Below are 24,547 nucleotides of genomic sequence, written 5' to 3'. Positions count from 1 at the left end.
CAAATTGGTTGTCACACAGTAGTCATGGGGATGCAGAGTATAGCATAAGGAACATACCGTGTTTCCCTGAAAATAAGACCGAGCCGGACCATCAGCTTTAATGCATCTTTTGGAGCAAAAATTAATATTAGATCTAGTCATATTTTACTATAAGACCGGACTTTATATAATATGATGTGACATATGATGATATAATAATATAATACCAGATCTTACATTAATTTATGCTCCAAAAGACGTATTAGAGCTGATTGTACGGCTAGGTCTTATTTTCAGGGAAACAACGGTAGTTAATAATATTGTGATAGCATAGTACAGTGTCAGATAGTTTCTGGACTTATGGTGATCACTTCTTTAGGTACATAAATGTTGAATAACTATGGTGTACACCTAAGACTAATAAAATATTGTATATTAGCTATATTTTAATGAAAATCTTATTTAAAAGTCCACAAATATTAAGACACAAAATACATCATTTTTTTCAAACAAAAACCTTTGAAATAGTTTTGTCCCACATTCAAAGCAACTTCTTCCAAGTTATACAATAATTTAACCATTTTAAATAGAAAAATAGAACTTTAGCCCTAAACTTTGTCCCCAAATACATATTTTCTTTGTTCTAAAGAAGTTTCTTAGTGCAGCAGTGAGCTCCTGTATTATAATGTACATTTCCTTAAAAGTCTCGTTTGTCATTTATACACGTGACGTGTTTAGAACTTTAATTAGCAGTATAAGGCCTGGTGTTTCGTATTGCATGCTGTTGATAATACAGACACAAGTACCAAAATTAGTGACTTATTAAAAGCTAGCATCATATCTCTCAACTTTAAACCTGTCATGTACAGACTCAAACCCCTTTTAAAAAAAGGAAATACAGATCAACCTTATTTGTATATTTTTTATACTTTTAGTCTTGACATGGCAATAGTGCAAACATAATGTTCTGTGTTACAAAGGGAAGGTCGGTATTTTCCACAGCATACACAAGATTAAAAATTATTTTCTTTATAATTTTTATCATAGCTTATCATCTCCCAGGCTTAAAAACGTCACATATTCATCTGCTTTTTCTTATTTTTGAAATAAACTAACTTTATTCTTTAAAGCAGATACTAACACTAATCTAACGCAAATCATGAAAATTCGCTTTTAAGCAAATTTCACACATCATATAAACCCAATATGAACTGCATGAGAACACTTAAGCATTTAGCCTAGAAATACATAAAGCTGGACTCTTGTCCCCAGATCCCTTTGTTAATAGGAGACCCATTTTGGTGGCTTCCTAAGAATCAATCGGTCTGACATTGAGCAGTTTCTGGAATCTTTGAGCAGAAGCAGGACAGCTGCACAGTGGCCCTGGGTGTCACGTTCTGTGAACCACACTCAGCCCCAGGCGCCCTCCACAGGAATCCTTGAGCCAGGCCACATCAACAGTGAGTCACAGTGCAAGCCCTTGGAAAACAATCCGACAGGTCTGCCTCTGGGAGGGACCCTGCTTCCTGCACAGCGAGGCTGAAGACAGCCTGCGTTTCAGCTGCAGCTGGTCGACCAGGCGCCACCACTCCCCTTCCTGCACCGAGCAGGGCTTCCACCGACACCGCTGAGGCTATGTTGGGGGCAGGCTGTCAGTCCCTACGCCCACCCCACTAGGTGGCAGCTCCTACTGGCTGGATGTCCAGGATTCTACATTCAAAACAGAACTAAGGCAGGAGGCATTGGGGATGAATCTGCCATGAAATCCAATCAGTGGGATTAGATAAAAATGTTAGGAATGGAAGGACAGTGGTCACCTCCGGGTCTGAGACACTGGGCCCAAGGGAAAACACACCAACACCAGAATGGGCATGGATGCTGGGAAGTGAACAGGGTGGGGCCCAGTATGGTGGCAGAGACTGAGCAAGGCAGGGAACCCATACTGTGAACACAGACATTCTTCTCCCGGAAAGAGAAGCAATGGCATTTGACCACCACGCCCTGTCAGTACGACACTGTTCAATATTTGCTATGAAAATAAATCTGAAAGTACCTTTCAAGAGACACTACTACTAGAAAGAGATCTTTTTTCCCCCTAGCTCCTGTGAAATGGGTAAATGAGAAATAAATTCCAAAGGGAAAATTTTGAAAGAAAAATTTTGTTTTGTGGCTTCACTATGAAAAAATATAAAAGGTTGTATTTAAGTGTCTGCACTGGTGAAGACTTAATGCTTCTCAATCAGAATTCTCTGGAGCCATTGTCAACTGACAAAGTTAGATCTCCTTCAAAGAAAGACGTACACGGTTGTCACCTTAATCCCTACTCTAAATGCCCACCAACCCTGTATCTTTGGTCACAAAAGCAGCAAACATTCACGTTTCCATATCACAGTTGACTGCCTTTCAAGTTTAGAATGCTCTGCGTTAAAAAAAAATTAAAACAAAAATTTCAAATCACACATTATAATGTAACAAAATAATGTATAAAACAAGGTTGACCATTAAGAAATTAATTACATGATGAACAATCCTGTACAGTTAAACGTTTTATTACGAAATCAAAGATGCCAAGATTACACAAGAGGTAAGGCTCTGATTTCCCCTAGCTTGCCGGCAGGAGGTGCCCTGGGGGAGCCACGTGGCCAGGTAGCCACTATCTGCCTAGGCAGTTCAGCAGCACAGACAGCCGAGCGAGGGGACAGTGGCAGAGCAAATCTTTGGAAGTGACCCTCAAGACCCCTCTCTCCATGTACCCGTGTCCCCGGAGCTCAGGCAGTGGGTTTGATGTGCAGGGTGACAAGGACAAACGGCTCTGTCAGATGCGTGCAATATCCCCCACACAGCAACTGGCCATATGCACATGCCATGTTCCAATGACTTCAGCAGAAAGAAAAGGAAGTTCTCCTGCACGTGGTGCCCCTAGACCCAAGACCAGACACACCGCTCAACCCTGCTTTAGCAGAGTCACTCCATCTACCTCAGACGTCTGTGGAAGAAAAGGAGCGTTTATGTAAAGAAAAGGTTTAAATCTGGAATGGTCACAAATTCCGGGAAAAGAGACAACCTAACCCACACGCCTGGCATCCATAGGCTCAGGGCATGGGGCACATTCTTTGTCATAACACTTGGTTTGCACAGGCTATTTCCAAGTCCAGGCAACTCGATGCCACAAGTCAGCGTAAAGAGGGCTGCAGAACTCCCACTTGTGCACGATTCATTTTAACACGCAGATTTCCAAGACAATGCAACAAAAACTTGCCGCACGATATCAGAATGAGGCTCTTAGTCTTGGGGAGTTCTTCACCATTAACTAGGACTCACTCACGTGGTTCCAATCACATTATCTTTTCTGAAGAGAACATTTTCTGTGCCATTTCAGATCTGGTCATGATTTCCTAAAAAGAAAGAAAATGGTCATCAAAATGGCGATACTTCCAGAACCTAACAAAGTTCTCTAGTCTTTTAATAGTCGCGACTTTGCAGGGAACTGAGTGTATTCCAGAATACACAGAGCGGTCTGGATGCGGGGACTAAAACCATCTGACGTGTGCATCGTGGAAGGTGCAGCCGTTTGCCTGCGCGGGCTGAGGGGACGTGGCTGCCCCACTAGCTAGGACACACCCCGCGTTCCAAATCACCTGGGGTGGGCCTCCCCTGACCCCTGCACATCCTCTGGACGTGACGCCAGTGACTTATCACATGACCACCGCAGTACCCTTGCAGACTTGTGATTCTGATGCGCGATGGTTCTGAGCCCACGTACATGTGCACTGCAGCCTCTCCAACGTCCCAGCCCAGGACAGTCCGTCACCAGGTTGCTGCCGAAGTCACTGGCCTAGCCTTTCAGTGACAGACGGCCACGTCTGGTCCTGCAGCTGCCAGTCCAGGTACCCGTCAGCGCCACTGTCGCCCTTGTCACGTAAGCTCAGGTCCTACATCCATCCTTTACACATCACACTCCTGCCTTCTGGGCCGCCCTTCAAAGTCCTGGTGACCTGGAACTCATTTTTACCCCCAAAATCTTCCTAAATCTCCACCCTCTATTCAAATTTCCTACTTAGTAAATGAAAGTCACTTAGAAACTCTATTTAACACCCCAGCAAAATATCTATAAGTATGACATTAATTTAGACAAACTGCCATCTTCTAAACTCCACCCACACAAAAGAATCTGAAAAGTCAGGCTCAAACCGTCAAAAAACAACTCTTCCCTAGTTTTACACTAGTTTTAAATGAGGACCCAGTTCCTCTGAACTTCACCCACAAATCAGTGCCATCTTTTGTCCTCCCCTGCACAATCTGCGCTCATTCTAAAAAGTAACTGTTTCTTTCTGAAATGCATTTCTACTTTGTGAAAACAGCTTCAAGGAAGTAAGCAAAACATGCTCTACCTCATCTGAATCCAACGCTGGAAGAGCCCTGAAACAGAGACAAGAAGTCACAGTGTTAACAAGGATTGGTGCGTCTATGAAGCTGAGTGTGAACGCACCCCACAACCCGCCACCCTGTGTCCTGGGCACATGGCCATAGAAATGGGCAGGGGCTCACAGCAGCGTTGTTCTCAGGAGCCTGGAGTACGTAAACAGTGGTACGCTCATACAACGGGAGACCCAACAGTGTGGCCTCGTAAGGGATAAAACGGAAAAACGGACACAAGTGATCTATGAGCACAGACAGTGGCACTTTGGGGGTGTGGGGTCACGGCCTGGGAGGAAAACAGGTAGGTCTTGGGGCACAAGCGATGTTCCAGTTTTTTGATCTGGGTGCTGGTTACACAAGGGTGCTCATATTAAAAATTTACTGAGCTATGCACTTATTTAGAATGTGTGCACTTTCCAAAATGTGTGCTAGACTCTAAAAAAATTCCAGTTATAAATGCACTGAGATATGAAAATAATCATAACTTCGAAGTGGAAACAAAAACACAAGGAAAGGTAGGCCAGCAACACTGGAGGCTGATGGGCCGAGGGGACAAACGACGGACTGGTCGGGCGAGGGGCCACACGCAGCCGAGTCCCAGCCCACTTCACTGCATGTGCGCTGCTACTTCTCTGGAGAGCGGGACAAGGGCCTGCGTGGCGACGTGCTCTCCGCTGGGAGCCTCGTGCCACGTGCTCGGTGACAATTAGTCGTCACTTCACTGTGCTCATGGACATCAGATGACCGTGTTGGAATGTACACCATGTTTATTAAAATAAACACATATAATAAAAGAGGTATGAGCAAACATGTAGGAAAGCTGGTAGTCATGGCATCAGGTACTTATTTAATTCCCAGGTCTTTGTTACCATTTACTGGACGTAAATCAGGAAGGGGAAGTACGCTAAGCCGATCTTTATGGTTTATCAGAGAATAGGAGATGCCATAATGAACACACACAAGCATCTCATCACACACCAGACCATAGAATTACTCATTACATTTAAACTGTCCCATGACTTGCCAAATTTTTGTTCCATTTTTACAGTGTAAAAAAAGGGTTTATCTGTGTATGAAGTCTGACTTCTAAACGTGCTATGTAAATTGTACACTAATTGGGAGAGCACGTGCGAAATATCTTGTGTTAGTTTTCAGAAGTGAACCCACACCGGTTTCCAAGAACATAAAACAGTGGAAACTTGGGTTTTACAGCTCTACCCATTTCACATAAATGATTCTTGAGAATGTAAAATGAACCATTCCTGTGTTTTACATTCCAGAGAATCTTTGCAGTCAAACCGATATTTCTATTTACATGAAGAAGAGTGATGACTTTGTAAGACATAAAGAGAACTGTCCGAGAGGAGCCTCACCACTTCCCACCAAGAAGTAGGGAGTCCACTGAGATGGTTTCCTTCGAAAGTGCTCAGTACCGAGCTGCCAAATCCAGAAGACAATGCTTGCCACCTAACCTGAATCTCCCACATGCCCTGGCTCAAAACCCATGGATCCCCAACAACTGCAAACAAAACCACATCAACTCAGGGTCGCCAGCATTTCCAGAATAATGCCACAAACATGCGACTATATGAAAGTAGAGGAATAAATGCCAGTGTGACAGACGCCTGCTGTCACTGCAGCTCCCAAGGACAGAGTGGGGAAGCGCTTCGGTGACTGTGAAGAGCAGAGGGGAGGGTAGGCCAGCCAAAGCACAGACAAGACCAACCTCTGCACAAAATCCAACACTAAGCACCAAAACACCAAGTAAAGGTTGGTGACCTGGTGGGTCACACCTGCCATGGGGAAAGGGCTTAAAGAGAGTGGAACCAGAAGCAGTGACTTGAATAGTGATGGTTTTCAGGGGACAGTCAGGTACACAGAGGGGAGGTGTACCTTGGAGATATGACAGCACAGAAAATAAAAGGAAGGAAGCAAAAGATCCTGAAAAAAAATAAATAAATAAGACACCACCAACCTTCCCCTCTCAATACCTTCCATCCCACCACATTATCCGTAAATGAAACTATAATTCATGCAACTGATGGAAGAAAGCACTCATATTAGGAACTCTCACCACAGAATTCCTAGGAATAGGAAAAATAAACAAAACCAATTCCACAGAATGGTGCAGGAAGAAAAAAGGAAAATGAAAATCAAAACATTTTACGGTACAAAACACAACTATAACACAACTCTCCAAATGAAATGAAATGAGATAAAAAGAACATTTGGTGATAATAAAAACAATCTATAATAAGAAATTTAAAAACCAAGAGCAAAAATGGACAAGAACAAAAGAGGAAGAAAATCAGAGTCAATCAAACACAGGAAAATTTTAAAAAAGACAAAAATCATCCCAGGAATGAATAAAAAAATTGCAAGGTGTCTAAGGGACAATAAATACAGTACAAATTTAATTTGTGGCAGGAAAACAACTAAGAGAGTGAAAATGATGTAAAGAAAGAAGGATCAGAGAAACTGGTAAAAATGGAAGACAGAAGGAAAGGTAGAGAGGTCAGATGGTTCCTCCCACTGAAACATTTATAAAGCTGGACAAAAATATTAAAAATAAGTAGTTGAAGGCACTAAAAAACGGGGATATTAATAAATCCAAGTAGCACAACAAATTCCAAAGAGAACACACATAAAGAAAAGCACACTGAGATACACCACACACACTGTGGGAAGACAAATACAAGGGAAATCAGAAAAAGCAGTAAAATAAGCGACACATGACAAAAGAATACAACTAATGGCTGACTTCTCTCCATAAACAACAGAAACAAGAAGTACCAAAAGGACACGTTGGAAGAGCTAAACAAAAGTCAATCAAAATGTTTATATCCAGCAAAAGCTATCCTTTAAAAAAGGAGGGCAAACAAATACAGTTTCATATAAATGAACTTAAAAGAGAATCTGTTTGCAGCAGAGCTATACTCTAAGAAATACTATATAAAACCATACAGGAGATGGTGATAGGTTGGATATGTAGGAAGGAAAGAAGTGCTAGTGATTGCATAGGTAAATATGAAATAACATGTATGCATCTATTATCCTTTTCTGACTATTAAAAGAAAAAAAAGTAACAGTGTATTGTTATTTTCATAATGTGTAGGCAGTCCTCACTTTGTGTGAATCTGATATGTGTGAATTTCAGTTACTGTAGTTTAGTTAAATAGCACCGGGCCCTCCACAAAACAGTTCAAATTTCAATTACTCAAAAACACAATGAGATACTATTTCATAGCCACTAAGAGCTAAAATCAAAAAGGTAAGCAATAGCAAGGGTGGACAAGGATGTGGAGAAACTGGAAGCCTGGTATGTTACTGTCAGGATTAAAAATGATGCAGCTGCTTAGAAACAGCTTGGCACTTCCTCAAAATGTGAAACATACAGTTACCATACTATCTAGTAATTCCATTTCTAAGTGTATACCCACGAGAAATTAAAATATATGTCCACAAACTTGCCTAGAATCATCAAATTCATAGTGATGAAAACCTAAGATAAGAGAGAAAATCCTGGAGGCAGCCAAAATAAATAACAAAACAAAAAACACAAATAAAACCCACATAACATCTGGAGGAATAAAGAACTAAACCAGACTTCTTTCTGAAACTATGAAAGCTGGAGACATTTAAGTGACAATCTTTGAAGTGTTGGGAAAAAAACAACCGTCAACTAAGAATTGTATACCCAGCAAAACACCTTTCAAAAATGCTGAAACAAAGACTTCTTCAGACAAAAAAAATCTGAGAGATCACTACTGGGATACCCACACTACCATAAAGGGAATTCTTCAAGCAAACAGTATCATCCGAGACAGGAACTGTCTAAACAGGAAGCAAGTGGGAGCAGGGAAAGTTAGAAAGAACATGTGAAAATGTTATCCTATCTGGCTATCCTCACTGCTTTCCACTGTGGAAACAGCTACCTGGAATTCTAGTGTCAAACATAAGACCCTGAAGAGCCCCAAGTTCCCAGAGGGGCTTCCTCTGCACCCTGTTTTTCCTACGCTCATGTTTTTCCTCCAAAAGCTTCCCCGCCATACATGGTATTGTGGTTACATGTGATAAAGAAAAGTGTTTTACATGTGTTTGAACTTTTTCCATAATAGATAGCTAAAACAAAAGAAATGAATCTGATCCTATAAACTTAGATCAGAAAAGGCTGGAGATGGTAATAAGGCATGGGCATTAAAATCGTTGTTGCAAGATGACAAAGAGGGGAGAAAGACAGACCAAGGCAAGACTGTGTTTCTTTGCAATCTACACTTGATCTTAGCCTAAAGGCCAAGAAGCGATTCTTTGCAATCTGATGTGAAGTAAATCACTCATTCATAGTGAAGGGGGCCTACAAAAACACATGGAGGTGAGAAGGCTGAGAAGCACACCACAAAGCATGAACTTATCCCTTTACACGTGAGCCTAAATTTAGATTCAAACTTGAACAGGATATTTACATGTCTGTGAAGGAAGAGGGGATATTTTCTTCTACCCACTTCAAATCTTCATCCTGTAGAAATAAATATTTACATATTAGCATTTGCTTAATATCACCTGAAAGCAGAATTTAAAAATAAAATGTATGTTAAATTTAAGCACTTAAATTCAGTGTATAACATTCCTTTAATTTTTAAATGTTGTAAGAAGTTGGCAGGGGCGGCCAGATGACTCAGTTGGTTAGAGTGTGAGCTCTTAACAACGAGATTGCCGGTTCAATTCCCACATGGGCCAGTGAGCCACGCCCTTCATAACTAGATTGAAAACAATGGCTTGAGCTTGGAGCTGAGCCACGGGTGGGTGGCTGGTTAACCACTGAGCAGTGGTTAGAGCATGGTGCTCATAACACCAAGGTCACTGGTTCGAGACTCACATGGGCCAGTAAGGTGCAGCCTCCACAACTAGCTTGAAAAAATAACAACTTGACTTGGAGCTGAGCTGTGCCCCCCACAACTAGATTGAAAAACAACGATTTGACATGGAGTTGATTTGTCCTGGAAAAACACACTGTTCCCCAACATTCTCCAATTTAAAAAAAAAAAAAAAGTTGGCACTAATGCTGGACAGAAATTATGCCAGTATTTTCTTAAACATGCAGACAAACAAAAATTTGGATTTAGAATTTTTGCATTTCTTGGTTTTAGTTAGATGCATGGTGTTATAATTTTTGTACTGAAAAACGACAGTAAAAATACAGAGTGGATTTATACAATACAAAACAGCAAGAATATTGATTTGTATTGACTTTTACTCCCAGCATTCATTATGCCTCCTAATTTGTTCAAGTTTTTATATCATAAGTTTATAATTTTTCAAAAGAAAAAGATGATGGTACGAATATTCTAATTTAACAAAAGCATATTTATTTCAATCACTTGTATTTATGTTCACCTCTCTGCAGGAGAAAAGAAAGGAAGCAGGTCAGTCAGGGTATCTTTTTTTTTTTTTTTTAACAGAAACTTGCTTATTTCACTGGGAGAAAAGTAAAAAGTATGGAATATTTAGGTTTATAATGTAAAATAAACTAGAATGTTTCTTTGTGGTGTAGCTGGCTACACCTCTGGTTCTAGTAGTAATTACATGGGATACTCTGTTTCTATCATTACTTACATCTTAGAGAGACAGAGAGAGAGAGAGAGAGAGAGAGAGAGAGACTGAGAAAGCCACTGAGCCAGTAATAATAGGAACCCCAATTCTCTGAGTGAGACTCAAGTAGAAATAAGTCAATGAGAGACAAGGCCCCAACTTCTGGCCAAGAGCTGACTATACTTAATTTAGAGAAATGAAAAAGCTTTCCCTTGATGAGAGCTTTAAAATAAACTGAGAACGATATCCCTAAACTAAGAGGAAAATATCTTAACAAACTGAAAGTTTTGAAGCTCTAACACTGGATAATTAAAATTGCTATAGTTTTTTTTTAAGTTTAGTTAAATTACCATTAAACTACTCAAAGAACACATTGTAAAGAATTGCCAAAAATAAAAATTAGAGAATCTACTAAATCCAGCAAATAAAACTGTTCTTATATACCATGTGTTATCCTGTCAGAACTCACATGCATACGTGAATTTTTATACCATATTAATCACAACATATATAACTATAAGAAAGCCACATAAAATTGTATGATCAGAATTTTCATTTTGCTTAATTACTTTCATAATTATCACTTTTATGCATAAATAATATGCATAAAATATTTGAAAACCCATCTCTACCCTATATTTTACCATTTGATTTAAATGTCCAGTGCTAGGTCCCTGAGTGTTAGAGACCGTGACTCAATGTTAGGCCTCTGAATGTGAGCTCTCAGAGACCCTGACTTACACACAGAGCCATGTCTGCAAGAAAACAACAACATGTCTGGCGGCCTGCACCTGCAGACAGAGCCAAACTTGCGATAACAGAAAATGCCACAAAACAGCTATTTGCTACAGGCCTCAGCATTTTCTGTTCAAACAATCCTACCCTTTCTGCTTCGCCCCTATAAACCCCTCCTCACTCCCTCCTTCAGGGCTGCACGTCTCCTTTAGACACGCAGCCCGGACTGTAGCCATCTCTTGCTCAGCCCGATATACTTCTCTCTTACAATAAAAACTTTCTTAACTTTCCGACCTATCACACAGTTTTTTAAAAATGCTAATTTTGTTAACTGCACTGGTAATACATACAGTAAAGTCCTTTCCCAACAAGTAACAAGTGTTACAGAAATGGCTTCAAAATCACTTTGAAATGCTGAAAAGTTAATGCAGGCTTTCACTACGACAAGGCTTCTTGGTCTCTCATGTGCACATGACCTATCTATGGAGTCCTATTAAGAAGTAGATTCAGACTTGGCGGCCCTGGGAATCTGCATTCTAACCAGTTCCCAGGTGTGGGGGTGGCCCCGGAGTGAGAAAAGGCGAGAGGCAGGAAGTGCAGCAGCGACAGTTGGACATAAGCAGTCTCACGGCTGCTAACATTTGTTTTCACCCGAGTAAAACATGGCCTCCTCACAGTCAATGGCGCTGAGGCACATATAAATTCCTCCAGCACAAAGACTGAGACTATTCAGTATGTGTGTTACTCACAAAATTATCAGAAGTAGCAGGTTTAGCTGTTCCATTGGAAACCGTTTTCGAGGCTCTTAATTTTATTCCTTCAGCTATAAATGAAAAACATTATAGAGGTAAATACATAAAACAATATTTTTCTTTGTAGCCTCGCATCTAATAACCCAACAAGGAATAATATCATATGTACATTTTAAAGGAGAGTTTGGTTCTTCCTCCCTTTTCCCTGCCTTTAAGTTTCTCTCTCTCTCCTGAAATTTCCCTTGTCTTCAGCAACCTACTCCTGTATATTCTTGAACATATCTGTAAGTCGTTTGTAAAGTCTTTCTTGCCAACTGTCACATCTGGGTCACCTCTACATCTCCATTAACTATGGGTCACAGTTTCCAGTCGCTCCCTCGCCTAGCAGCTTTTCATCGCACATGGCCCTGAGGGTGGTGTCATACAGACTCCGGGTTCCCCGTCTGCCTCTGGGAAGCGTGGCCTTGACTTCTAGCAGGCATCAAATTCCTGCGGGATCACTTTGATCTTGTGCCGGCATGCGCTGAGGTTTTATTTCGGGGGGGTTATTTCAGTTTGCGTTAGTCCCAGGGTGATTTCAATGTCCCAGAATGTGGTCTTTATGTTCAAGGAGTGGCCCCTCAGGGCTTGATGGGAAGCCCACAGTGTTCACCCAAGCACGATGAACTGCTTGACTCTGGATTCCCAGCTGTGCACCAGCGGTGCTGAAATGTCCGTCCTGCTTCCTCACCTGATGCCTCCTGGAATCTCACTTTGCAGTCTCCCAGCTCGGGCTGGTAAGACTCAGCAAGCACACGTTTCTGGAATGTTTCCCTTTGTAGCTCTCTCTTTTCCGGGTTTCTTCTGGGCATTCTTCCTGCCCCAAACCCCACTGAGATGCCTCCCATCAGTAAGCCTGCCCCTGTGTGCCCGAGCTCCTGTCCCTGGGCTCTCACACTGACTGGGCGAGCCCTCAGCCAAGACCTCTGTGCCTGTGGGACTCATTAAGACTGCGCGTCTCATCATTCAACAGTCAAATCTCCAGTTCCCGCCAGCTCTTCGTTGCTCTCCATGACTCAAACAGTTCATGAAAATACTATTCTGTCCAGAGTTCATACTAGGTATCAGCATGAAGGTTAGTGCAATTTAATTCCTTCCATCATTGTGGAAACAGAACCTTGACACATGAATTAATATATCCTTGCTGTGAATAACTATTTCAGGTTTCCTTTCTTAACAGGAAAGTCAGAAAAACATGAAAGAATTAGTTGTGAGAATAAGATGAGAAGAGGTAAAAAGGAAGTAGGGACACTGAAGACCCATGGATTATGTTGCAATTTTTGCTGATTGGGTAGATTATAAAATTTTCACAGTATTTCAGACAGAGAACCAAAAAAAATTATAAAAAATTATTAAAAAGAATGTTACTAATAAGAGAAACCAAAGTAAGACAAAGGCAGAATGGCACAAAGATAAAATTACTCTCAACAACTGAGTTACATACTGATTGATTAGAGTATTACAGCAAAATTAATAAAATGATAAAATATTATGCAGATGTATGCAGACATATTGATAAAATATTATACAATAGAAAGATGAAGTTAGCACTAAAACCATAATCTAAATGCTTTGGGCATGGCCAGAAAATTACAGATGTGACTAATTTTAAACAGGCGATTCAAAGAAATTGAGCGATCATCAAGAAGATGAGTATTATTTAGGAGCGAAGCACAAAACATACCAAATCACTCTTGTGAAAATCACTGTACCTACTATAATACTTAGACTTTCAAAGCAAACAAGTCACAAAGCTCAAACTACGTTAATAATCTTGAAAATTTCACCACTGACTTTTCTTCTTGTATCTACCATAATATATGTTTATGCATATATATAGTTTAAAAAATATTTTATAGGAAAAAAATGTCTCTGACTTTGCATCACAGGTTAAGGTACAATATTTCTTTGTTACAATATATACAACAGTCATTCAATCAATAAGCAAACATATCACTCACTTAAATTTTCAGATGTTACCATGAATTCAACTTCATCATCAGAGTCATCTATCAGGGGCATGAAGGCATACCTATGTCAAGAACAAGAAGCTGTCTTACTAGTGTGTTTCAGCCTGTTCAATTTTTCGCTTTTATGTAAGAGTCATTGCATTAAAACACATCTACATTAGAGTTTCCCGTAAATTAAAATAATAAAAACGTAATTATTTTATTCTCAAATTAGAAAGGCTGTTGTGAAGAGCCCCCAGCCCTGCTGGTAAGAGCAGAAATGGGGGAGACCTGTCTGGAGAGCAGTCCTACAGCCTGTTGTGTTCGGGAGGCGGGAGTTCCTGCTGCTCCCCTCTCCACAAGAGGTCCACCTCCCTGCCCACAACCTTGGACTCATCCCCCGACCCAGGAGAAACTGTGTGATTGCTGAAAATAAAGCACATGACTGAGGCACTGTAGTAAGTCCAAGAGCATTCAGAAAGCATTGCTGATAGTAACAGCAAAGAACCTAGAAACAAAGTGTCTACTGTTAGGACTCACTCATACCACGAAATGCCATGCAGCCATTACAAGTAATGGGCAGATATACAGATAATGTGAACAACAAAGTACGGGACAGTGCATACACATACATGTACATGTATTTTATTATTGTTGTGTATTTTTGAAAAGACACAAACACACACACTGGTATGTACTGTTTAATTTGCCCTCACAGTGCCTTTCTTGGGGAAGAAGAATGGGGCAAATAAGGTGGGGCGCCCCATCACATGCGGTCTAAAGCACGATCTTCTGGACTTGGCATTCAAGCTCGCCACGATTTTGGTCCCACTTTCCTTTGCAGCTTTACCGCCCTCCAGTGTAAGTAGCATTAACCAACTCCATGCCTGCGTGACCTCAACGCACGCATGTGTCTCCCACAACGCAGGAAATGTACTCCTTCTGCTCAGGCTTTCACTGCCCGGCTCTTTCCTTCAGGTGAACCGTAAATGCTGCCTCTTTGGCGTCCTCTTCACCACCCTGCATCCGCCCCTGCGCACACTGTATGCACCTTTCATTTCCCTGCCTGCCATTTGTCATGTGTGTCTCCCCACCTGCCTGAGCACCTGATAAAGCATGAGCACTTCCCCCAGTCTCTCTAAATGCGTGGTTAACATGGTAGCGGGCGATCGACAAATGCTTGCCAAACATGCCTTTTCCTGTGTTAGTTACCTCTGATTATTTGCTGACGGTCTCCACAAAAACATTATTACAACAAGGATGAGCGAAAACAGGAAGCTCCAAAACGCACCATCAACCCACCGTTCCATCCAATCCTACAGTAAGGACAATTCAAACACAAAAAGTTAATTTTCTGATAGACACATAGACTTTTGATTCAAAGAGTGTACAATAGCAAGTACTAATGAAATCTTTCCAACCAGGAAGTCTTCCAAATAAATAAGCACATATTTTTTCAAGGAAAATGAAAACTAAGAAATGCTATCTTCATAAAAACATTAAGGCTTACTTCAGCCTTATAGACAGTTAGATGAGTAAACTGCTGATGTGAATTAAATAGCATAGTATCATAAAAAGAATTAGAGTGTAAAGGAGCTTCAGAGGTTATTTAATCTATTTTCTAGGCCAGAACAGTCACGAGGCAGGTTAACAGCAGAATCAGAATCAAGTTGATAGTGGGTACAGTAGTCCCCTCTTATCCGCCGTTCCGCTTTCTTGTGGTTGCAGTTCCCGCGCTCAAATGCAGTTCGAAAACATTAAATGGAAAATTCCCAAAATAAACAATTCAAAAGAAATTTTGAGAGAGACCACATTCACATAACTTTTATTACAGTACATTGTTATATTTTTCTATTTTATTAGTTATTGTTATTAATCTCTTACTGGGCCTAATTTGTAATTAAACTTTATTGTAGGTAGGTGTGTATAGGAGAAAACACAGTATATAAGAGTTCGGTACTGGCTGTGGTCTCTGGCATCCACTGGGGGTCCTGGAACATGTCCCCTGTGGATAAGTGGGGGCTGCTGTATTTCTGACATTGATGACATCAGAATGTCTGATGCAAAAATCTCAATGCAGTCTTTTTGCCAGAAGGTTACTCTGCTTTACTGTGACAGGAGATATTATTATATACTATTTGAAATGCTTCTACGGGGCTGTTTAACATAAACGACACGTCAGACTGAAGGCGTACAGGCCCACTGGGCACGGAACAGCCCAAGTTCAGGGGACGTAGGAAGAAAAAGATTTCTTGTTACCTTAAATTATACAGGCAGAGAATTATTTTTCAAAATATATAAAAGGAAATCGAGAAAAGGGTTTACACGTTTTCTCTTATAAATTTAGGAGGAACTTTTTCAGATTCATTGAAAGGAGGCAAAAGTTTTTATAATTCTATATAAAATAATTCAAGGAAACACAAAATCTCCACTGAAATTACCTCTACTTACAAAGACAAACTAAATTCTTCAAAATTACATAAAATAAGGCAGCCGGATGGCTCAGTTGGTTAGAGCGCGAGCTCTTAGCTACAGGGTTCAATTCCCACATGGGCCAGTGAACTGCGCCCTCCATAACTAGATTGAAGACAACGAGCTGCCGCTGAGCTGCCAGAGAGGCGACCGGATGGCTCAGTCGGTTAGAGCACGAGCTCTCAACAACAAGGTTGCCGGTTCAATTCCCACATGGGATGGTGGGCTGCACCCCCTGCAACTAAGATTGAAAACAGCGACTGGACTTGGAGCTGAGCTGCGCCCTCCACAGCTAGACTGAAGGACAACGACTTGACTTAGAGCTGATGGGTCCTGGAAAAATACACTGTTCCCCAATATTCCTCAATTTAAAACATAATTTAAAAAAGAATTACACAAAATAAAATACATAATTAAAAATGAAAACTGGGCCGGCCCGGTGGCTCAGGCGGTTAGAGCTCCATGCTCCTAACTCCGAAGGCTGCCGGTTCGATTCCCACATGGGCCAGTGGGCTCTCAACACACACATACACACACACACACACACACACACACACACACACAAAGGCAAAAAAAAAATGTAAAAAAAAAAATAAACCCTTAAAAAAAAAAAAAAAAAAGAAAACTGTTTAAATAGGAAGATTATACTTACTGATTGACATTTTGCAAATCTAAATGTCTTAGTTGTCCACACCATAAACACTACAGAAGCTGAAACACACAACAAAAGTCACCTTTGAAGGAAATGCGACCCTGAAATAACTTACTATAATAAGCAAAGCCAAATACGTACCCAGCACGGCAAAGATCAGAGTGTTTGTAAAGTGCCTGTATAAAGAAAATTTCACTGTGTTCTTTCTTAGCCTCAGAGTCTTCATAGTTTGTGCCAAACTTACAAAAATGTGAAAAAGTTAAGGAAATACATTTTAAATAGCAATAAACAGTTAAAATAAAAAACAGAAACAGAATCTACCAGATTTCCAAAATTGATTGTGCTAAATATAGATCCTTTCATTTAAAGTTAATAAAAACACAGAAAATGTAACGTTAGCCGCCAACACATGTAATCATGATTCTGATTTTATCACAAATTTGCCTTACTACCTACCGCTGTCTGAACTCAATGAACTTGGATGAAGACACATACCCCAGGAGTCCCATGACGGACTCTTTAATGCCCAGCGCCCACACCACGGGCAGAGCAGACCCCCTGCCAGCCCCAGGCCAAGCGCCAGGCGCTCGCAGGCCCCACTGGGACATCCCACTTGGCTTCTGCTTTTTTGTCTGTTTCTTACTTATTTTGTTCTTTTGAGTCTACTCTCGTTTTATCCTTTCAATGACTGAAATTAAGAAGTTAGGTCATCTATCAATTCTATTTTATCCACTAAAAACTGAAATATGTCACTAAAACAAATATGGACTTAGGTAAGGACAGACTTCATTCGAGACGATTGTGACAGGGAGACTGAGATTCAGCAGGCTCAGGGCGCACAGGACAGGGCTCTGCTCTTATGGAGGGAGGGAAACAGGACTAGAGAGCTCTGGGCGGGCGGGGGATGGGGGGTGTTAGAGATGGGATGGGGAGGGAGGAATGACTTTCCTGAGTCTGCAGATTCCTGGGAGGGGCCCTTCCGGAGGACTGTGGGAGACGAAAACTCAGGGACCTGGGGGAGGAGACTGCTTGGCTTGGTCCAGACTGGTCAGTGGGTACATAGCTCTGAGTCTGGCCTTGTCCCAGATAACAAGGGGGCCCAGGGTGTCCCGTCTAAATCCTACAAAGAAGGGGTTCTCTGCAGTAAGCTGGCTCAGAAAGCGGAAGCCTGGGGCTTCCCACCAAGGTGGTATTCCAGGAGCACAGGCTCCGGTCAAGTTCAGCGCTGTCCGCTATGAAGAAGCCAAGGAGCTTCTCTTTGGGCTCCTGAGCTCGGAGGCTGGGATGAGCAGAGCTCTGCCTGTGGTGGGAGGTGCCCCTCCGGGGCAGGCAGCACCCAGCTCTGTCCATGAGCCACACACGGAAATTAGGGCGCAGTCAAAGAGGGCAAATTCTACATTTATGCCTCCTACTAAATTCCAAATACTCATTAGTCAAAAACTTCATTTTAGCACCTATACTACCCAACCTGCTTTCAATCTTTCTAAATGACCAATAATTTGCAATAGAAGGTCAATGTCTAAAACAGCACAACCCACCCAATTAAGACTCCTGCAGAAGTTACAAAAATGCAAATGTGCCGTGTCCCCCAAACATCACCAAGACAAATACTTTTTAGAAATTCTTGACTAAAACCAATTTTTTGTGTGAAAAAGTCTGGCCTCGTTTAATAATTCAAAAGTGATTTTTAAAAGCCAAGGAATAAAAAGATCAAAAGCAAATTGAAAAGAGCCTAAGCCTGCACTTACCAAGGTAGGGAAAGGTAGGGAGGGAGAGCTTAACCCACTTCCGGTGAGAGGGGAAGTGGGGAGGAAAGCACACGGCCCATCATCCCAGGTGAGAAACACAGGACCCAGCTGCCCTAGGAAAGGATATCCACCAGCACAAGCCAGAGTCAAGAAGAGACAAGGGGAGGCTGGCCACAAGCTCAAGATCAGAGTCATTGGCCTGCAGCAAAACAGCAAAAAAAATAAACAGAAAAAGAGGGGGGAGGGCTTCATGAGAAAGGCTGTGGCTCTGAAGTTTTCAGGCTATTTTGCTTTTACTTTAGAACTAGCTTCACACAGGATCAGCTCAGTAATTCACAGCAGCAGAGGAAGCAGGGTCCTTATGCGACCACTTGGTTCTCCCTGCAGCCCTGCCAGCCCATCCCCACGTGCGCCCACGCTGCCTGCCAGTCCCAGGGCGCGGAGCCTTCCCACAGGGCTGCTCCTCAGAGCAGGACCGGCACCTGGGCTGGAACGCAGCTCCGGTGCACAGCTCAAGTGTGCACTTCTCCTTGTTACCAACTGAATGTCTTCAGGTGTGTTTTCATGCAGGAACTATGACAAGTGCTGGAGGAAGATGTTCACAGCACTCTGAGAAGGTCCGATTTACTGAACTACACATTTATTCAATAAACTGGACTCTAAACCAGTAGCTGAACAGAAGCAAAATGCTTTTAAGACTTTTAGGCAAGTTTGGTTAGAAACAACTCTTTAAATCAGGCATTATTTCTTAACTGGACTGGGGCCCCGTGGACAGATCTGGGAGACTCTTACACGGCCCAACGTCGGCAAACGCCTACGTGGGGCGAGGTCTGCAACCTGTGGGGACAGGCTCCCGGCTCCATGACATTTTCAGGGGCATCTGTGCTCCCAGCGCCCAAGCACGGATGACAACCACCGCTTTGAAGAAAGATGATACATTAAAGGGTTTGTTTTAACTTGGAAGCATGCGAGAATTCACAAACGGAATTTAAAGAACATATAGAGTGGGCTCAGAAAAGACCACCCGCGAGGGATGCAGAAAAGCCTCCACGGCTGCTTCCTTGTGGACAGGTCACTCTCTCCCCAACGGGCCCCGCCTCTCCCACATCTGCACCTACAGGTAGCTACCCTGGGACACTCTGCCAACTGTCCCTCTCTTTTCATGCTTCCCACTATGTGTTCTCCTCCATTTTCCCCAGAATGCCTGTTCCCCGATTCTCAATTCCCTTCCTACCGAAACCCCATTTTGTCCTCCCAGCCTCAATTTAAATGTCACCATCTCTGAAATATTTCCGGACTTCATGCTAGAACACCTTCTCTCCTATTTGCATTACCACCTCTCTAAAATGGCAGAGACTGTTGCTATGTTGCTCCCAGCTGCACTGTCGCCTCTACCACAGCACAGGTCCCTTAAACGCAGGGAATTGTCTTTTCCTCCCTGCCTCCTCAGTGTGGGGCACACGGTGAGCACTTAAGTTCGCTGAACTAAATAGCAAAAAAGGATAGCTTCCACTGTTTGTCTGGGGAGTTGTTACTTTTTCACCTTCAATTAACGTCCCATGTGGAGGTAACAATAATGCAAAACTGTATTTCTCTCTATGATCATTACACATTAAAAGAAATATGACTTTAAGACATATCAAACTGTTTTAGAAGGACACGGTAAAGGATATGAACCATACAAAAATGGAGTCGATAACGGCTAAAATAATGTCACCAAAAACAACAGCTAAGTGGCTAGAGTCCTGGAAGATAAAACAGGAATAAAACCCTGACAGTTGAGTTTCATGACATTCTAGGCACTCTCTTCTGGTGAGAAAGCAGGTCAGCTCATAGCATCAGTGTGAGAAGGCCACACGCGGGATCTCACCCGCCAACTGTGGTTAAACTCATGGAAATAACCGGTTTGGCCAGCAGCCGCTGCTCACCTGTCAGCCTGCTCGAGGACAACCAGACTCAACTCCGGAATGGGAGTAACAGTACCACGCCCCTAGTTCCCTGGGCAACCGTGTCAACCCCCCTCTCCACATCCAAGCCAGGGTCACCGCTACTAGTGAGATGGACCTTCCTCTTTCCTGCTGGGCGTGAAGAACTTGGAAAAAGTAAAATAAGGCCAAGGAATTGAGTGCAGGGGACAAGCAAACTGTAGGCTAGCCACTAACTCTGATCAGGAGCTGACAGAGAGCAGTTACCGGTGTGAAGCTGACTGAGTCAGATTTTAAGGAAATACAATGCATATACTGTGTGTATGAGGAGTATTTCTCTTTTCTCTAGGGAAGAGGAGTTTCCTGTGAGTTACATACAAATACAGAGTTCTTTATTATGTATTGTAAAAATAAACAGCCCTCACAAGTCAGAGATGAAAGGAGCCAGGTGTTATCTCACACAGAATGCAGACTAGAGACAACAGGGAGGAGCCTGAGGCTTTTTAACAGGACTGGACGAGTATACTGCTTTCAGAGTCAGAGCGAACATGTGACATGACCACGTACACACGAACCCTCTGTGCAGTGACCTGAGCTATACATGTCAGCCAAGACACTGGAGCTGAAAATGACACGATGCTTGAAATCAATTGATGTACAGGAAGCTTGTGAATCACTCACTCATCAACCACGTGATCAGGAAAAACTACGAGCTGGAACCGGAGGGTCTTCACAGACGTGAATACACTGACTCTTGTCCAGGGCACCTGCTGACCCCCACTGTCACCCCCTGAATACCACCTGCTCGGGTCCTTCCGGGAGTGGGCTCTGTTGAATCCCCACAATACTGCACCCAGAGTCAGAGACAACTCACGGCCAAATGAGACTAAAGGGCGAGACGCAAGGTCCCCACGCGTGAAAAGCACACTGACTGTCTTCACTTGGCACGTGTGGAAGAAATGGGATGTGCACACTGCAGAATGACACGCAAACCTTCCTGGGGGTGATCGTGGATGTCTCTGAGGTGGCAGCTGCCATCAGGCAGCCATGTCACTTCAGGAAGTGCTCTGGCTTGCCTTTTACTTTCAGGAAGTCTTGAAAAGGAAACTATTCCATAGGAAGTAAAACTGGGCCTTTTTTATAAACCTCCTATCTTCACAAATTCACCTCAGGGGCTCCGACAAAGGAATGGAAGTGGAATTACGCAGAATTTACCCCAACGACTCTCATCACGCCTTCGACCGCTGCGAAGATAAAGTAGAGGAGCCCCAGTCCGATCACCCGGTGCATGACTGTCCCCAAGCGAGGCCTGGAGCGGGGAGGGCAGACAGAGTGACAGGAAAGGCAGGTGAGCCAGGTGTACCAGCACAGTCACCGGCCCTATTTCCAACCCCAGGAAGCTGCCACCTGGGCTGCTGTGTTAGGAACAAGGCAGCAAGAGGCTCAGGAAAATGGGCCTCCTTCTCTGGCACTGGAAGCAGCAGAGGGTTTTTTGCTGGAATGCAGCCTGTGACCCACTTATCCCACAGCCCAGGTGCAGTTGCACAGGCTGAGACCCGGGAAGGTGAGTGCCAACTTCTGAGTGTCACCGGCAGAAATACTGTAACCCTTCACTAATATTAGTCAAAATCGTTCTGAGGTGCACTTGTTGGAGGTGACCCACTGATTTATGACTTGGGCAGAGAAAAAGCAGGACGTTTAGGAGATCGAATCCCACGACCTTCCTTCTCTCAATATCTGAAACCAGATTTCAGTTTCCATTGGAAAGAATTAAAATATCATTTGCATCCTTTAAAAATCTGAATGAGTTGGGAAAATGCAAATATGGTGATTTCTGCAGTTAATGTGACAGAACTGAAATTTCGTGACATCTGCAAGTCAGTTTATCGCATGTACATTTTAGTTCAAAACCCCCTTCTCAGAGTTAACTACAGGAAAAAAACGGTTTTAAAAAGATACTTAAAATCATCATTTTAAAACAAAATGTACACAAAAATTAAATTACTAAAAAAATAAATTAACATTTATACAGTGTTCCCATGTAGTTCATCTGAATTCTGAGTCAGTCAGTTATCAGCAGAAGGGTTCGAGTCCCTCCAGGACAGCTGCCAGCAGGCTGACAGGGAGGGGACACGATCACAGGCCTGTGCCCCACATCCCGGGGCACCCACACTCGGCTGCGGTGAGGTCCACGGGCTGCCACATCAGGACCTGTGTCCTGTGTGCGGCCCTGAGCCTCTACCCCAAAGCAAAGCACGTGAAGGGACGAGGGGAGAGAGCTGGGTGGTGACGGGGCTGCAGGGAGAAGCTGGGGGGGAGGGGGTCCAGGCTGAAGGCCGTGCCCCTGGAGTCGGGGTTTTAGAGAAGAGGAGAGGATGGCGTGACAAGGACAAGTGATGCACAGGGACGAGAGGGTGGGAAAGGTGGTGCTGATGGGACAGGGCTTTACTCAGAAATCCTGCTAATGCCCAAATACAGTCGAAAAAGCATAACTACACAGTTCAGGAAACAGAAAATGGCTTGAACTGCCAGGATTGTTTACAATTCTCCACACTCTATTCACAGAACTATGAGAAGATACTGAGATTCCAATTCAGGACCCTGAGTGTGAAGTCGCCAGCATGTGCAGACGGCCTTTAGGAGCGCGTCCTTCGGGTCTGTATGACACTGACAAGTGTCCCGCTGCACGGAAGCCACGGGACTGGAGAAGTGGAGCCTTTCCAGCCCAGTGCGACTTACTTCACGATGCCATAGCCCAGGCTCACGATGATGACTAGGAGGCGAGCCAGCGTCCTCTTCACAGCAGATGTCAGCTCCGCAAATATCAACAGACCCTGGGCTGCAGGGAAGAGAGAAAGCAGCTCGCAGTGTGCCACCTGGGCCGGCCACCAATAGTAAACACGTGCCATGGACAGCGACACCCAACCTCAGGCTGACTGAAAGGTCACCTAATCCAAGCGACACTGAAAAGTCAGTGAAGGGGACTCGCGGCCTGGTCTCTGACCCACCCTGTTGGGCCCAGCTCTGTGCCGGCCCATGACCTGGGTCCCTCCCTCCCTTCCCTGTGCTCAACCTCCCCCTTCAGACAACAAGCACCACAGCCTCCTCCTTCCTGTAAACATCTGGACCCCACGATGTCCTCATCTTTTATTCTCTGGTGCTTCTGTGTGGCTGTCATAGTAACTTTGATAGCCCACTTTGTGAAGCGTGGACTCTGGTTAGAACAACTGAACCAACGGAACCCAGCCTGGAAAGCAGCAGACGTGACAGAGGGCCTCGCAGAGCTGTGAAGGGAGCCAAGCTAATCCACACATGGGGAGGCACATGGGGGTCCCGAAAAGCTTCTCAGAGGGGGTGACCCCTAAGTCAGGACCTGAAGGTGAGGAAGGAGTGAGCTACCTGGGGAGGGACAGGAAAGCAAAGGAAATGACACACGTGGGGGCAGGAAGCAAAGCACAACGTGCCCCAAGAAGTGGAGGTACAGTACGTTGGCAGGGAACTGAGGGGTGCGATGGCTCCAGGGAACAGAGACTGGGACCAAGGGCTATTGTACAGGGTTTTAGGCCACACTCTGCACCTGGGCTTGAGGCCAAGGGCAGCGACAGTACACAAGGCAGTAAAAAAGGAACAAATCTGTGCCTGTGCCTGGTTTTGTAAATAAACTTTTATTGGCACACAACCCACTTGTCGCCTGTGGATGAGCTGGGCAGTTGCAGCAGAGCCCGGGAGGCCTGACAAGCCAGAAATATCTACTATACGGCCTCTGCAGAAAAAATGTGCTGGCCCTGGACACACAGACAGCTTCACTCCATCACAACTGCTCTGCCTCAGGGCTCAAGGGCCACTGGACTGCCCGTGAGGGTCACTCTGGGGAGAAGCTGCTGAGTGCTGGCAGTGAGGACGGGCAGGGTCGGGAAGATACTCAGGCACCAGGCGGCCCCATCTCATGGTTCTCGCTCACAATCCTCCATCTTATGCACAAGAATCACGAGAGACCTCAGCAAATAACTCAAGGACGTCAGACACACAGTCACCACGTTTTCTCACTGCCAACTTAGAAGCACCACAGAAAGAAGTCGACCTGGCACAACCTGTTTCTGACATGCTCCCTGGTGGGTCCTAACAGTGCTGTTCCCTCCCCTTAGAGGGTTTCTGAACTCTGTCCTTCCAGGTTCTGTGCTCAGCAAGATAGCCGAGCTCACAGAACCCCAGCTGGGAAGTCACACAGCCCGCCAGCCTCCCGGGACGCCACTTCTTCCTCAGGGCTCCCCAGACACTGACAGTGGCC

The 24,547-nt window shown here is 43.8% G+C and overlaps 1 protein-coding gene across 2 annotated transcripts in view; it reads right to left on the bottom strand.

The window, feature by feature from the left end:
* Positions 1 to 405: 405 nt before the first annotated feature.
* Positions 406 to 24,547, bottom strand: part of TMEM87B (transmembrane protein 87B) — a 37,729-nt gene continuing 13,587 nt past the window's right edge. Inside the window, exons 9-19 of one of the 2 annotated variants that reach the window (XM_081068351.1) lie at positions 22,999 to 23,098; positions 21,475 to 21,568; positions 18,462 to 18,533; positions 16,728 to 16,836; positions 16,587 to 16,645; positions 14,675 to 14,778; positions 13,475 to 13,545; positions 11,472 to 11,545; positions 8,862 to 8,914; positions 4,371 to 4,398; positions 406 to 3,374 (exon numbers count right to left, since the gene is read on the bottom strand). In XM_081068351.1, the coding sequence (XP_080924477.1) occupies positions 3,315 to 3,374; positions 4,371 to 4,398; positions 8,862 to 8,914; positions 11,472 to 11,545; positions 13,475 to 13,545; positions 14,675 to 14,778; positions 16,587 to 16,645; positions 16,728 to 16,836; positions 18,462 to 18,533; positions 21,475 to 21,568; positions 22,999 to 23,098 (824 nt within the window). In that variant the 3' untranslated portion in view covers positions 406 to 3,314. Of the gene's footprint in view, positions 3,375 to 4,370; positions 4,399 to 8,861; positions 8,915 to 11,471; positions 11,546 to 13,474; positions 13,546 to 14,674; positions 14,779 to 16,586; positions 16,646 to 16,727; positions 16,837 to 18,461; positions 18,534 to 20,007; positions 20,080 to 21,474; positions 21,569 to 22,998; positions 23,099 to 24,547 lie in introns of both variants that reach the window. The other variant, XM_081068350.1, reaches the window with a different exon arrangement.

Source organism: Rhinolophus hipposideros, assembly GCF_964194185.1.
Source record: "Rhinolophus hipposideros genome assembly, chromosome: 12".
In the NCBI taxonomy this organism is placed as follows: Eukaryota; Metazoa; Chordata; class Mammalia; order Chiroptera; family Rhinolophidae; genus Rhinolophus; species Rhinolophus hipposideros.
This window is presented reverse-complemented; position numbering and strand designations above follow the sequence as displayed.